This window comes from Fringilla coelebs, assembly GCF_963513975.1.
Source record: "Fringilla coelebs genome assembly, chromosome: 17".
Classification (NCBI taxonomy): Eukaryota; Metazoa; Chordata; class Aves; order Passeriformes; family Fringillidae; genus Fringilla; species Fringilla coelebs.
The window spans coordinates 11282344-11298662 of record NC_140043.1 but is presented as its reverse complement, the minus strand read 5'-3'; the positions used below and the strand labels follow the sequence as shown (position 1 = coordinate 11298662).

The 16319-nt window shown below is 44.4% G+C and overlaps 1 protein-coding gene across 2 annotated transcripts in view; it reads left to right on the top strand.

Moving 5' to 3' along the window:
* The window catches only part of KIAA1671, a 64374-nt gene that overhangs the window by 24123 nt on the left and 23932 nt on the right, over positions 1-16319 (top strand). For both annotated transcript variants that reach the window (XM_084217470.1, XM_084217471.1), the window contains exons 5-6: positions 339-3539; positions 4299-4421. In XM_084217470.1, the coding sequence (XP_084073596.1) occupies positions 339-3539; positions 4299-4421 (3324 nt within the window). The remainder of the gene's footprint in view (positions 1-338; positions 3540-4298; positions 4422-16319) is intronic.

Here is a 16319-nt window from a genome sequence, read left to right as displayed (position 1 = left end):
TAATTTCCATCTTTCCTTTTTTACTTTGTCTCAGCTTAACATTTCTCATAGCTGAGCAGCTCCAGCTGTGATATTTACTCAGATCTTCATGTTCCTTGCAGTTTGACCATGTAACTGGTTATTAGAGAGATAATTCTTTTAAAATCAAGATTCAGGAGCTGGAGCTACACATTCCCTTAGTTACCTTGTTCTCAGTGGAGTTTGTGTTCAGGGAATGTGGAAGTGTTTGACTTGTACAGGCTCTGTTGCACAAAGTAGATGCAAGTAAGTTTTAAAATAAATGTTATTACCCATTTTTAAAATAAACTCAAGATAACTGTTGGATTTTGTTGTTCCAGAGCAAGGAGCTGAAGCTCACCCATGGCACAGATTTCACCGAGGCATTTGCTCCTGGGAAGCCTTGGAAATCCCGACAGGTTTTAAAGATAACCAATAAACCTGATCAGCTGGAGAGGAAGGGGAGCTTCCTGGGAGATGGTCAGCACTTCTCACAGCAGAGTGAGAGTTCTGTCTCATTCACAAGCAACTTTGAGAAGAAATTAAACCCAGCTCTTCTGGAAAAACCCTTCATTAAAACTGTCCGGGCCACTTTGTTTGAGCACAACGTGCAGAAGCACAACGTTGTTGCTGAGCATTCTGGGGCTGATCCTGCACCAAAAAGGATCCAGGAGCCTGAGGCAAAGCAGGATCTGGTGGTTTCAGGGCACAGCAGACGCTCGTGGATGGGAGAAGGGGAGGAAAGCACCACTGCAAAGGAGCATCACAAGCAGCCTGATCCATCAAAACATCCCCCACACGTAGAGAAAAGTCCAAAACCAGCTTCTTCAAGTGAAGACAAGAAAATGAGTCCAGGAATTGTTTTAGAAAAATCTTTGGTTGAGAAGAGTGAAAAAACTGCTCCCAAGAATGCAGAAGATTCTCAAATTTACCAAAGAATAGAGCCCAGGTATGAAATCTTTCAGACTTGTGGTGAAAGGGCTCTTAGTGAAGCCATCACAATGGCTCCTGAGAAAAAGGCCATGACACTCAGAACTAGAAAATCATCTGTGAAAGAGAATAAAACTGATGAGGATGTTGTACCCACCGGGCAGTCTGTTAAGACAAGTAGTCACACTCTTTACTTGAAAGAAGATAATGTTACTTCAGAAGCCAGAGAGGCAAAAGTTCTCACAAGTAAGGCTGTGTTGAGAGAACCTGCTGGTTTTCTCTCCAGTGAATGCACTTTACCTGAACAGAAAAGAGACTCTGATAAAACTGATCCTGAGCCACTGTTCATAACTGAGAAAATACCTTATTCCACAAACAAAAGTAAGGGTTTGGGAATGGGTGAAAAAGTCAGCAAGCTACATGCTGAAATTAAAGGTGATAAGAGTGAGGTCTCTTCTGTAGATAAATCAGAGAGGATTAATGTTGTGAAATGCTCTTCTGAGAAAAGGAGTTTCAGGGCAGTTGGGACAGACATCCATGAATTCCGAACCAACTTGGATCGTGAAGTGATTTCCACAAGTGTCAATAAACATGGGGCTCAGGCTTCAGTGCTTGCAAGTGGGCAATATTTTAAATCTTCCAGTAGCCATCCCCCTGATACAAAAGGACTGAATGTTACTAAAGAGGAATCTGGGTCCTTTGGGTTGAGGAAAAGTCTGGACTTAAATTGCAAAGAGCAAGACTTCAGCTTGGCTTGTACAGCTCCTGAAACCAACGAGAAACTCCGAGGAGCAGATCCAGAAGAGAAAGTCAGGAGAAGCAGAAGTAGTGTTTCTGACTTGAAGATTTCTGAAAGGTGGAGGAGGAGGACTTTGCCTCAGGAGTCACTCAAGGTGGAAGAAGTTGTGTGGCTCAATCCTGAAAATATCAAGAAGCTGAGCCGGACAGATTCATTGCAGTTGAATGAAAATTTACTTAAAAAGAGAAGCAAAAATATCAAAGATGGGGTGGAGGGGAGTGAGGCTAACCAAGCTGTTCTTGGCAGTCCTGATGATTACATGAAACATCAGAGTTCTGTCTTTGAGCCAAAGGCAACTTACTTTGCAGTGACTTATCAGATTCCTGGTATCAAAAAAGAGAAAAGCTTTGTTGGTGCTCCCAGTGCAAGTGAAATTAATGCAGTTTCTGGTTCAAGTGAGGCAGCAGCAATTAATCTGGACCCTGCTTTTCCTGGAAGGTCCAAACCTTCATTGCAGCAACCAAATAAAAATGTGACAAGTTCAGCTTGTAGAGAAGACTCCTGGGAAGTGCGCATTAGCAAGGATTGGGTCAAAGAAGATGAAAAAGATGCAGTTTTCTCCAAAAATGTTGCGTTTGGTAATTTTCATGGGTCTAGGAAAGATAACCAACAGCATCACGAAAAAGGTCTGGATCATTCTAAAGAGAAGATTATAGATGTTGATGCTTTCCTGTTAAAACATGATCTGGAAAGTACAGCTCAAGCTGATCTCAAGAGTGGCAGAAGGAAAATCTCCTCTTACCACGAACCCCGATCCCCGCCGCGTTCCGCGCAGGCGCGTAAGGACAGCGAGCTGGGCCCCCAGAAAAGGAGTGACAATAATCCAGATCTGCCTGGAAGGAAGGCTGAGGATGGGTACAGATCCCAAATTCTTGATATTGATGCGCTTATGGCAGAATATAAAGAAGAATCAGCAAAGGCCAGTAAAGTTCAGGAGAAGCTTTCTGAAGATCTCGGCTCACTGAGTAGGGAGAGATCAAAGAACAAAAGAAATGTGTCGGAGAGAATGACTCTTACCTACAGCTGGAACGAGTGGAAGAGTGGATCAGACCACTATTCAGTTAATAACAAACCAGGTGAACGTGCAGAAGAGCAGCACAGGCCAGAGAAACTAATCCTAAATGAAAAGAGCAAAGAGAAACTGGAACTGCGGAGCCCTGAATTTGATAAGCAGAAGTCCAAAGACAGAAAGGTCAGCCCTCCTTACTGGGGAAACCCCAGCAGCATTTTTCCAGAGAAGTTTGTAAATTCACCTGTGGAATTTGCTAGGAAGAAAACTTTCATTGTTGATGAGGACGAGGAGGTGAACTTAACCTCCAGAAATCAGGGTGCAAAATTTGTAATTGAAAAGGTACAGCCCATAAATGCAGTGAGTACAGAGCAGAGGCTGGAAGTCAGTCTGGCCTCCAAGTTGTCCCTAAAGGCTGATGATGGGCACTTGCAGAAGAAGTTGGTGACAAAAGAACAATTCTTGGAGGTGTCTCCAGAGGGCGATTGGAGCAAAAACATAGTGAGGAGCTCTACACTAAGAAGCAAAGACAGCTCAAATAAAATGTGTGAGGGTGACAGTTTTAAAAGTAAGACTGATTGGAAGGGCTACATGTCTGGGTTTGGGACTGTCCCCGCGGATCTCAGACGATCCTATTCTGAAAAATGCCGCCAAGGGAGGGACAGCCTGCCCCTCATGCAGGATCTGAGGGCAAGGAAGGACCTGCATCGATCCAGGCCAAGCTTCCCCTTGGAAGGTGTGGATAACTCGTGGGTGCACAAGGTGTCAGCTCAGTCAGAACCGTTCTTCCATGAGGACAAAAAGGTATTTTCAAATGGTAGCCGAGCGTGTCGTGTAGCTGTAACTGAACTTTTCGTTATTAAGGATTTTGTTGTGTCCTTGCAGCACTTCTCAGCACTCTGCAGCAAGGCAGCAGATCCAGACTTTTCACTGGAGTTCATTTCTTTTTGGGGTTCTCTTTTCTTGAGCAGCAGCTATTGCACTAGATGACCTCATTTTTGCTTCAAGTCTAGAGATACTGATTCATGTGTTTGTGGAGAGCTTGAAAAAGCTTTAAAAAGTGTACTTATTATTTTTGCAATGCTGTGAACCTGGGGGGTTATATTGTGAATTCTGCAATTTTATATTTACGTGGAAAGAAGTAATTTGGGTTTATTTTATGAGTTGTCAGCAGTGATCTTTTTGGACCTCTCTTTGTTTTTTATCTTTATCTGAAGGAAGCATATTTTATTTTTATTTTTACTGGGTGAATGGCCTTCATTTGTCTGAAATTTCACTGCTTTCCTGACGTGGGTGAAAGACAAGAGATTCCCTTCACACAGTGACGTGTGAATGAAATCCAGAGGTTGGATTTGGTTGGAAAAGACCTTAATGGTCCTATAATTCTGGGATTTAAGTGTAGGATGTTCATGGCTATCATGTTTTTCCATTATGTGTTTTCAGCTTTAAGTTTCCTCAGGTTTTGGGGTTTTTTTTCCAAAAAGTGTTTATATATATATAGAAAATATCTATATATGTATGTACATATGCATGTATATTTAATCACATTCATAACTTTGACAGGCTCCCAGGAAAGAGTGGAGCAAGCAGAGCTCAGACAAAACAGAGGGAGCAGACTTTTCCTCAGTGTCTACACAGAGGAGCCACCACAGTTTCTACAAGGAGAGAAGAGCAGATTTTGGGATGGTATGTGACCCTGGAGGAGGGGTTTGGGGCTGGATCAGGGGAGCTGCAGCTGTTTTCCTTTTTAAAAAGGGCTGTGCTAGAAGGATGAGTCTGCCAAGCTGAGAAGCATTTGCTGGGGGTTGAACTGCCCCTCCCTGGGATCCCACCCCTGTGCTCCCTGCCAAAGATTCCAACACAGAGCCTCAGCCTTGCAGCTCGTTCAGTTTACTTTCTGAGTGAAGAATTTTCATCCTGAACTCAAGATGGCTCTAGAGCATTACAGTTTTGTTGTTTTCTCGGCTTGTGCAGACAAACAGAAGTGTGTCCCAGCCTGAGAAATGATGGGTTTAATTGTCTTTCTGTCGGCAACACACAGAGAAGTGTTCCTGTGAAAGATCACAGCTGACATTTTGGGTGGTTTGATTTGTCTCTAACACACAAACTGTTGAGGTGAATTCCTTCTTGATGTTGTTGGGTGCTGTTCTCCTCAGTTTCAGAAGGATATCCTGACTTTAGCCCTCAGAGAAATTTTATGTTGTGAAGTAGCATCCTACATCGAGTTGTTGTTCTGAAATACAAAACAAAGGTCTGGATGTTCCAAAAGATGGGCAATAAATGAAATATCAATGTTTGCTGAGGGAAGTAAAGGATTTGGAAAGCGGACACTGAAGGATGTTGTCCCATGGACTGTCCCAAGGTCACACCTCCCCTGGCCTGGCTCTGCCAGCACACTCTGCAGTGAGGTGCTGCACTGCCCTGTTCTGTCATGGCTCACTCTGCTGCTTGCAGCTCTTTAGCAGAGAACAGAAAAACATAAAAAAGAAAAGAAACTCAGTGGTTTCTTTCCTTCTAGCAAAGGAAAAGAGAACTCCTAAATCTGTAAGGATTTTGTAAACAATTTCCTAATTGGAGTTTTGGAGGTGGGCTCAGATTGTTCTTCAGTTCTAGTCTTTAAGCTTCCTGGAAGGTATCCAATGGCTAATGTCCCTTTTTCTTTCCCATTCTTAGCATGGTTCATCTTAGGGAATTTAAGTAATTGACAGAATGGGCATTTATCCAACCCCTAAATGTTATGTGCCATCAGCTTATAGTGCAAATATGTACAGGTGGTGTTGGCCAGGTAGGAAATGTGGGACAGAAGGGCTGTTGGAAGTGGTGCTGGGATGACTGAACTGTTCAGGTGCTGTACTCAGATAAATACAAGTGTTGCTCTCCAATTTCATTGTTGATTGGGAGGTTACTCAGAATAATCCTTCAGCTTCACCAAGTGTAGCCTGAGACAGGAAGGGAAGGTGGGAAAGGGAGACTCAGCTCCATGAAGAGAGAAAGCTGACCTGTGTGGAATTCAGGAAGATCCAAGTGCTTTGCTCTTTTGTGTTGCTTTGGAAAGGCTCCTCGGGGTGTGATTGTGCAGTGCCCAGGGAGCCAAAGGGCAGCCTGCTCCTCCTGGGTGTAAAGTGTGAGTGAGTGAGTGCATGGAAGGGGCTTTGACTCGCATTTGGAAGGTGGAAAGATCACCACACTGATGTCTTCCAAAGCCCCACAGAGGTACTGCAGAAGATTATGTAAAACCAAACCATTTCTTCTGCACCAGGGCTGTGCCTTTGTTTTCCTTGGAGAAAACAGAGATTTTGGGTGCGGAGTCGCAGTTCCCAGTTCTGTCAGCACGTTCCAACACTCCCCTCTGCTGGAGACACACCCGAGCTGTGTGAGCTGGACAGACACGAGGGGTCAGGAAAGAGCCACGGGAGCCACAGTTAAACCCCCTATTTCCCAGAAATCCCATTGCAGTCTGTATTTCCCTTGGTGCAGCTGGAAAGAGGGATTAGATGGAAATCATGCTGCTTTTTGCTTTGAGCAGTTTCTGGTCTGTGTAGTTGGGAAGTTACTTATTTTTCCTTGTGGCTTAGTGATAAAATATGTCCTTCAGTCCATACTGCTGGTCAGTAAGGATATATTGGTATTGTTCTAGTGAGACTGAGCACTCAGAGTGACAAGTCTTGTTGTAGAATAAACAGGTTTTTTTGTTCACATTCACCACTAAAGCAGTGAAGAACTGATATTGATACCCTTTTATATTTGCCAAATGAGTTTGCAAGAATCAATTTGTTGCATTATTCCACATCTGTCTGTGATAGTAAACAGCTGCTTGAATGGCATTTTCCCTGACAGCTGATGAGCTAGATTCTTATGGATAAACACAATTCCAAATGGAAGCAAGGTGCAGTAGTATAATTTAGCTCTGGAGAGGTCATTTCTTTGTGATTATATTCCAGAGAATCTGCTTCTAATTAGGCTTTTAGAACATTACATAGGATGACTTTGAAATCAACCATTGCAAAATACCAGTGGTGATATGGGATTGGTGTTTGAAATTGCAAAGGATGGTACTTTGGAGATTTAACACTCATCTAGATCACATTGTTCAGCTATTTTAAGTTTGTATTGATTAAAAAACAGAATAAGGCTTTTATAAAGATTCCAGCATCATCTGTGATTTTACTGTGGCTGGTATTTCCCTCTCTTTTAGCCCTGCTGCAGCACAGAGTAGGTATAAAAATTAAGTTCTGTGCTGTGGACAGTGAGGGGTTTCTCTCACTGACTCAGCTGCAAATCTCAGGGCCTTGAGCCCTTGTAGGGATCTTTTCCTTTGGACCTGGAATGCAGGTGAAGGGACAGAGCACTGAGCAATCAAACCCTCTCTGGGCTGTTCCCTCTCAGTGCCCTACCTGCACATCCAGGGGCAGCCACAGAGCTCAGGAGGTGTTTCCATAAACTGTGTGATGGCATCAGAGCTGACACTCAGTCACAAGCCTGGATTCCTGATTGAATCACCCAGGCTGATAAGAGTGTTGGGAATGAAAACCTGAGGAATGTGTGCTGGGACTCATCCTCCAAATAAAGGAGCTGCACTTGTGCTGTGGGGCTGGAGGAACTGCACCTTCACCTGGAGATGGAGCAGCTTTGGGGAGTTAGAACAGAGCACTGCTACTAGGACTGGTGTAGGCAGGAGTTATTTTGAAGTCTCTCAACATGTTATTTATTTATTTTATATTAAAGTCTGGAGTGGTTTTTTGTCATTTAGGGAGGAAAATCTCTCTAATGGTCTCCATAGAAAGATGCATTTATATGAGACTGAGATGTGTGGGTGGAGAAGGATTTGTTGAAGAAAATCATGAGCTGACTCCTAAAATATCTTGGAAATGAAGTGCAAGGGAGAGAAGATAAATATTTTATAAACATGTGCAGATGAATTTATGGTTTGGCTTGTCACAGTTCACCAGTTGTTTTCAGTTGTGCCCATGACAGGTCTGTCTCCTGCCCACTGAAAACCACACCTTCTCTTTTTCTGCATTGTGTAAAGCCTCTAATACTGGAGCTTTGATCCTTCTGAGACCCATCTTGAGTTGTTCTGTTACCCCAAAAACTAATGTGACCTGGAAGAAAATCAAAATACTTTCGTTGAGCTCTACAGGAATTCATAGGTGATGATTAGCAAAGTGAGAGGTAGTTTCCTTGAAGTATCAAAATTTCAAGGAGGGGAGGCTGCAGCATCTTGGAGGCTGTTTTGTGTCACCTCAACCTTGTCCCTTCCTGGGAAGGGTGAGAGCTGGAGCAGTGCTGGGAGGGGACAGGCTGCCCTCCCTGGATGGGCTCCTGTCACTTATCTTTCCCTTTCCCATCAAAAAAAGGATGTAAGTAAAAAAAAACCAAAACAGTGTTACAATTCCCATTTTTGCTCTTCACAAACCACCCACTGCTGATGTCCAACAACTCCACCACTCTCTATTTTAGACCCAGCCCGAGGAGGACGACCCGGGGGTGGGTAAAGCTCTGCCTGGGCTTTCTTCCTTTTTTGGCAGTTTTTCGTTCCCTGGGAACATTCCAGGGGTGTATAAAAAGCCACTTGGTTGTGTCTATTTCTTCTCCTTCACAAAAGACATTTTTATATTCAAAGAACATAAAAACAGCAGCTCCTCTTGTTACATGTGTGGGTTTTTGCCTTTCCTGTACATCACCCAAAACAAGGTCAGCGAGCGACCCCGCCGCCGTTCAGAGCATTTCAGAACTGAGGGGTTTTAGAGCTTCCCTTTCCTCCTGCAGGGCCTTTACTGCAAAACCCAAAGTCCTGTCACTAATTCCAGCCTGAGCCACTCCAGATTACGGAGTTGGGAGCAGTGGGCTGCTCAATAACAAGTGGTTAAGTCACGTGCTGCCGCCGGTAGCTCAGCGACTGCTCCTGAGGAGCCCCAGCTCGTGGTGGTGGTGACGTGGGGCCAGACACACTCAGAACATTATTACATTATTCATGCTGCTTTTAATTGCTCCACTCTGCTTTTAACTGGTGCTGGAGGCGGGGAGAGCCCGGGAGCTGCCTGCAACAGGGATGGGTTGGCGTTAACTCGGAGCTGTGGAAAATGGAGTATTATTACTGTCCACGTCTGCTGAAGTTCCTGCAGTATCTGTGGGTAAGTGTGCTCCCAGAGCTGGCTGTTTCCACTCTTTTCAGAAATCCTGGGAGTGTTCCTATGTGCTGACGCTTTCCTCAGAGTTCCTATTTGAGTGCTAACATGAAACTCAGGATTTATTTTGGGTGAGAAAGGCTGATTTATCTCTAATACTTAAAATAATAGACTACCCGAATGTGCCTTGGAAAACCCTTTCAGGAATCGACATTTCTTCCTTGTTTATGCAGAACCATGGGAGTTGTGGTTTAGTTTAGTGTGTGTTAGCAATATTCTTCCCTCTCTGTGTAAAAGCTCTCCCTGTCTCTGGGGTTGTTGCCCCAGAACCCTCCTGCCCTGCTGCTGGTACAGCCACTGCTATTCCAGGAAAGCAGCCATGCTCATGGCTTTAGGAGTGTGTCATTTCACAGTTCCTTACTTGTTTTTAATTTGACTCTTCATGGGTTTCAATGTCTCAGTGAGCACTTCCTCTTCCAACACTCCTCAGGGCTGTCTGTCACGAAAAGCTCTTTTTAGCAGGCTCTGACTGTGCTGCCCTGCCAGCTTTGCAGAAGGACTGCTGTGTGTCTGAAACTTTCACATTTATAAAACGTGAATTTGAGCTGAAAAGCCTTTATGAATAAATACTGTACTGCTTTGAACTAATTAATGTTTTAATTTCTCCTGTACTCATTGAAGATCAGGTTTCATTTGCTTGTTGTAGTTTGCATTGATCTTCATTTTTTCAGCTGTCAATTCAGTGTGTGATCAGCACCAAACCTTTTCATGTCAGCTGTTTGCTACTACATTTCAAAACTGTAGCAAAGAGTTTCCCTCTCTCATTTTGAGTTTACTTTTGCAATCCTTGCCTCTATGTCCTTTGATCAGCTGTGAGGTGAGATTGCCCACTGTGAATTTCTTACAACTGGGAGAGAAAATTATGCTTTAAGAACTGGGGATTTTATTAGAAGCCCTTTCCTGCTGGAGACTGTAGTAGCATAGAACGTGGAAGTGCTTGGACATTAATTCAGTTTTTTTATTTGACCAGCTCTATTTTTAAGAGAAAAGCCTCCTTTAAATTGCCAACTAAAAAATTAGTCATTAGTGTGAGGAGGGGGTGGATGTTTTTCATGGTTTGTCAGTGTGAGAAATGTGAAAGAGCTCTGTCCCTGCTCTTGCTTTGACATGGGATTTTCCATAAGGCCAGGGGAAAAATCCCAAACTTTGGATCAGTCCAGAAGATGCCTGGGATGGTGGGCTCCAGTATTGTGCAGTTCTAAGCTGTAACAGAACTGGATGTTGTATTTTCTGGGTGTATATTCCCTTTTAGGGGCCCTGGAGCATTCCTTACTCACTTTCATTCATGCACACTTCCTGATCTATTGCAAGAAAATATTAGAATGACAGTTCTGGTATTCATGATGTTAAAAAAAGAAATTTAAGGGACATGCACAATTGTGCCTTCTGTCACTTTCTGTGCTGCTGCTGCAGCTGGAGGCTGCTGAGGAGATACTTATCTGTTCTCTCTACTTACAATCAGGGGTAACTAGAGATGCTGGGGTTGGTTGTCAAGTGTTATTTAATCTGTCTTGGGGAGCTAAGATGCTTTATTCATTAGGCAGACATACCTGAAGAAGCTACAACTCTTAATTAAAAAATACTATAACAAAAATCTTCTTTTAAAACTGCTCTGTGGAGTTACTGTTGGGTTCCATCTCCTCTGCTGTGTATTTGCTTTACTCCTGCAGTGGTGGAGTTGTGGGACATCACTAGACCCACTCAGTGCCAGCTCTTTGCTAATTCCTTGCTGATTGCTGTCCTGAGCTCTGGGCAGGATGTGTCTGGCTGTGACAAACAGCATTTTCTGAGCACAGCAGGCTCTGTGGTCTGCCTGCAGTGTGTGACCACCACACGTCTGTGTCCTGTGGGTGGGCGACACCTCTGGGTTTCTGAGAAGTGTCTTTGTGTCCAGTGACACCTTTTTTTCCCACAGCTTGTACACATTTGAGTATTTTCCAGTGTGCATGGGGTATCCATCACCCCTTTTCCAGCTGGTGAGGAGCTCTGCTGCAGTTGGTACAGGACATCTTTAGGTGTGCCTTGCACAGGAAGTCCTGTTGGTGCAGCTCCCTGGTCTTTCATCAGTCACAGGGTCAGACTGGTCATGCAGGTGTGCAGCCACAGCACTGAGGTTTCCTGTTCCAATGCCCTTTGTCCAAGAACCAGGTTTTTTTTGGCTTCCTGATGGACACAACCTCTACTGAACTGCTCTGGTGGTTTTGTTCCTGCCCTTGGCCTTCTCAGTTGTCAGCAGTTCTGGTTCACTGCTCAGTTTTGGTAGTGGGTCTCCTGCCCGTGCTGGTACCAGTCCTGATGGACTGGTTTTTTTTTTCCCAGTCTGGCACTTGTCATTTTTCAAACAGCAAAGAAATGCTACATCCTGAAAGCACTCAAAGCAAATGCTTGTTTTAAATAAAACAGCACTGTGCAGCACTGTGATGGTTTAAAAAGACCTTGTTCTTTATTGATAGTCATGAATTGAACAATTGCAAAATCAAAAGAAAATTGAGGTTTTAAGGAAGAAGTCAGATTTAGAGTTTGTTTTGACAAGATTTTGGTTGCTGCCTTTAAAGAGTAGTTTTGATGTGTTTTGTCAGTGACTCTGAAGGAAGCAGCAGCTGGTTAATAACCACTGTCCTGACGTGTCACTGTGAGAGGAGGTGGGTTGGTGATGGAAGGAAACTGAAATCATTGTCTGGAGCCACAAGTGATGATCATCCTGCTCTCAGGGGGGGTTATCCCTGCTTCCAAGGGGGTTATCCCTGCTCTGAGGGAGGGAAGGGGCCCTGTGCAGGTGTGCTGTGCCTTCCCTCTCTCTGCACTTCTGGAAAGTTCCCGTGGACTGTGCTGCTCTTCCCTTGTGGGATTTGCTTTTGGTGGTGGGGATGTTTCTTGCAAAGAGTTAAAAACCCCTCCCACCCAGGTGTCTGCTCCCCTGGTGCCAGCAGGAGCAAATCACCTGGGTTACCTCTCGGATAACCTGGGTAAATGACACCCTTCCACAGGAAAATCTGGAAAGGCATTTCCCCAATTCCTGGCTGCTGCTGTAGAAGAGGAATTGTGGTGTCTGTGGCATTGCTGAGAGCAGGCAGACAGGTCAGCCAGGCTGAGGAGCCCCATTCCCAGCGGGAACACGAGGGAGTGCTGTTCCACCATGCAGTGCTGCTGGCCCACAGCCACATCCCTGCTCCCAGCCCAGGGACACGTGCTCAGTGCACAGCAGTTTGTTCTAATGAGGTGTGGCATTAGGTTTAATTTACCATAAAATGCTCTCATGGAATAGCACATTCTAGGCTAACTTGTTGCAATAAGGGTTTCATTGAGTCAGATGTAATCATTTATAGACCTGGTCATTTTTTTTGGGCTGACTGTGCCTGCCCTCGCTCTCTTTATTTTAAATCTGGAATTGTGAATTTGCTCCTGAAAAAGTTCTTCCTTTTTAGGGTGATGAGGCTGTGGCACAGATTATCCAGAGGAGCTGTGGCTGCCCCATCCCTGGAAGAGTCCAGGGCCAGGTTGGATGGGGCTTGGAGCAACCTGGGATAGTGGAAGGTGTCCACTAGGATGATCTTAAAGGTCCTTTCCAATCCAAACCATTCTGTAACACGAGGCTAAAGAGAATTGTTAAACCTCCTTTACACACACAAAGCAGAGGTAACTTCACTGCCTCCCTCGTAATATTTTGATCTAAAGTTGTTTTGACTCAGTTCCTGCTTTCCCAAGCTGTTGTCCGTGTTGCTGATGCTGGGAGACAGCCAAGTTCCCACTATTGTTCCTGTCCCTTCAGCAGTGGTGAGTTGTTCATGCAGCCAGTGTGTGTTTACTGTGCTGAAAGGAAATGGTGATTTTAGGGAGCTGCTTGAGCACAGGGAAAGTAGCTCTTTGTGGAGGACTTTCCTCAGGATACCAGAGGATTTGTACTGCAGTGCACAGGTGTTCTTGAAATGTAACTTGAGGGAAATCTGGAGCCTGAATGAAGCTTGGAAAAATGTAGTGTTTGGTTTAGTGATTCATGGTGGAGAGCAATAAATGCCTGGTACCTAAGGGGAGGCAGAAGGGATTGAGGGCTGTCCATGTCCTGGGGAATGTGGCAACATGGGGTTGTTGTGCTGGCTCTGGGAGGAGAAGGCAGTAAGAGCAGAGAGACCTGGAAGGAAAGGAAGGTGTTTGCACTCAGGGCTATACAGCCATCTCAGATAAATCCTCTGCTCTCATCATCAAGTGTGTTAAAATGGGTGAAGGAATTATTGTGTTAACTTACAGCTGGTGTTTGGTCACTTTACTGCCATCAAGCAGTGCCTGATTCCACATGGAATGGTGTTTTTTGCCTTGGGCAGTGTGTGATCACAGCTGGAATGGGTTCAGAAGCAGCTCCTTGTTACTGATCTTTGAAGGAAATCCCGTGCATGAAAAAAAAAAAAAGCTCTTCCTTCAGAGTGTTCTCTGAATTTTGTGAGTCAGATCTGAGCCCTCAGTAGCTGGAGATTTCCTGAGCACCCTCAGTGAGGAGAACAAATGCTCTGACGTCTCCTCAGGCAGGTGGTGTGGAGCAGGAGCAGCGTGTTCTCCTGCTTGTTTCTGTGCACTCCACTCACCCTGTGTGCCCTGGGAGAAAAGTTCAGCAGGTGAAGGTATTTTAGGCCATGTTCTGTGCCCAAGAAGTCTCTTTCTAAGATGTTTTATGGTTATCTGTGCTTAACATGTCCATTGGGTCAAGTGATGGAGCAGCAACTGTTCCATGTTGGACTCACCAGTAGAGCTCTGGCATTACTTTGTTTTCCCTCCCTGGTGTAGGCAGATCCACTGCAGACATCTTCATCCTGGATTTTTGTTTGTACAAATGAAAAACAACCTGTAACCACCCATCTTTTGCTTGGCTTGATCCCTTGGACATAAACAAATGTAAAGAAAATTGTTTTAGTCCTTTCCAGCCTATTTGTGCTGTAGGAATTTCCTGTTTCTGTTTTTTCAGTTTTTCCTTCTCCATTGAGCTAGAAGGGAAGTGCTGCAGGATTATGGACATGGGCTTGCAAACAACCTTGTGTATTTTTAGCTGGTTTCCTCAGCTTTAACATTGATAGCTTTGTTTTACACTGAAACAATTCAAGGCACAAAAGCTGGGTATGTTCAGGATGTTTAACTGGGCCTTGCTTAGGTTCAGGAGAAATATAGTTTGGGGGACAAAACAATTGGCATTTTCTTAAATACTGTTGTACTTTAGTTGTTGTGGTTATGACTGGTAGTTGCATTTAAATTGTTTAAAAACCTGGAGTAAAAATTTTATTTCACAGTTACCCTTATTTACAGATTTTTATTAATCTTGAAATAATGACATACTACTGTAAAAGTACCTAGAATTCTGGGCAGAGAAAGGATGGTTGACCTTTAAAGTAGCCATTGATGGGTTGTTTTATGAAATGTTTTTGCACCTTTCTTTAAAAACCTCCCATATCAGTGTGTGCTTGTGTAAACTTTCCCAGTATTGATGCAGAACCTGTTGCTTTCACAGCCTCTCTTTATTCACTGCTTTGTGAGGCCTCTGGGGGCTTTTAAAATTACCTAGCAGAGGAAAAAGTATGGAATTTCAGCCTCTTGTAGATGGTATGTGCAAGGGGAACACCTTTAATACCAAGGTCTCTCTGCAAGTTGTCCAGGATTGTGAATAACCTTTAATTAGAGCTGTGGCCATGAGTGTAACTTGGTAATTTTGGTAGAAAATGAAAGTAAGAATCAAAAACAAATATTTGGTGTAAATATTGAGATACCTGGGGTTTCAGGTTACAAAAGAGATTTCTCTGTATGGACACTGTCCAAAGTCCTTGTGTTAAAACACTCCATCCATTTCAGTCTTTTTGTTTTCTCTTGTTTTTTTTTTCCCTTTTGACTGGGGAGTAACTGTCTGCAGGTGAGGCTGTTTGGGCATCTCAGTAAAATTTTTAAAAACAGAACAGATAGCACAGCCAAAGCCAAAAGGCCTTGGTGGTTTTAAGTGTCATGGGAATTCCTGATTGGAGTGGTGGCAAGCTGGGTATCTGCCATGGAGCAGATCCTCTGCTCCAGCTCTGGAGCTTTGCTCTCTCTGCCAGAGGTACAGCCAAGCTATTTCTTTTTTACTTTAAATGAGAATTGGAAGGTGATATGGTAAAATCTTCATGATGGGGGTGTTGCATGTGAGAAATTCAGGCTGTAGTTAGGAATGCTTGCTGCTCCTTCTTGGAATGTGACAGTTCCATTGGCAAAACACAGAACACAAGGAGCCCATAAAACCATGAGTTGTTTGTCGTGTCTGAGGAGCCCAAGAGTAATTTAGTCTGGAGCCGTGCAACCCAGCCCAGTGCTGCATCTTTAAATAGCCCATCATGCCAAGCACAAGAGGTTAAATTAAGTTCTCTTACTAATGAAGCAGAAGGAGAGTTGGTGTGGAATGCAGGGCTGGGACAGCCTTACAAGGGCAGGCTCTGCTCCCAGGGGTGGCACAAGGTGGGACTGGAGCTGCCCCTGGTCCTCACAAGTGCTGGGTCCTGCTGTTTGTAGGTGGGATGATGGCTCACAGGAAACCCTTTGGAAATGCCTGAATTAATGGTAATTGCTTATTGGAGTGATGGAGGAGAGGGGGTGATAGGAGGAACCCATCAGAGAGTGAATTCCTGACCGAGGTTGCCACATGGGAAGAGCAGAAACTGTTGTCACACTTAGTCCAGACTAAGGTTGCCCATCCTGCTTCTGTCCCATCTGCTTTGCTGGCAAAGGATCCTTCAGGGGACACAGTTGAGGTGAAAACTACTCCAAGGTGTTTTGGTGGCTCTTAGCTGGGTTTCCTTCTCCATTCCATGGTGCTGGGGTGGAGCTGGTGGCAGGGGAACCCCTGGGCTGGAAGGACTCACACCCATACAGAGGCTGCAGGTCCCTCCTGGGCTGTGTGTGCTGTGCTCTGCTGCTTGCAGGCCTTCTTTATATTGACCTTGCCATCCCACAGAGTCATTAACATAATTACATGTATTTGAGAGCAGGTGAAGCTCCAAATGAGCTGTAAGAGGCTTTTGGAAAATATAATGTAACCATGGAATTTTGTTTTCTTCTGAATAAGGGGAGAAACAAGGGTTGTTAGGCCTTTGTGCAGGGTTGTGGTTTTGAGCTGTAGGTGGAATAGATGTTAATAATGGAAGTATCCAGCAATGTTTGAATAATGAGGTCCCATTTATACTGAGGTAATTAGTCATGCAGTTTGGGTAGCTGTGTGTATGTGCTCTGTTTTCTGGAGCTGCAGATTCCTGACAGCCCCAGAGTGAGATAATCACTCAGATTTGTCAAGGGCAGAAGATCATCTTGTGCTGTTCTTGTTCAGGAACAAACCCTCACTCAGCCAGGACTGCTGGGCTGGGGGCCAGTTAGAGAATCCTTCCCTGGGAGGGTG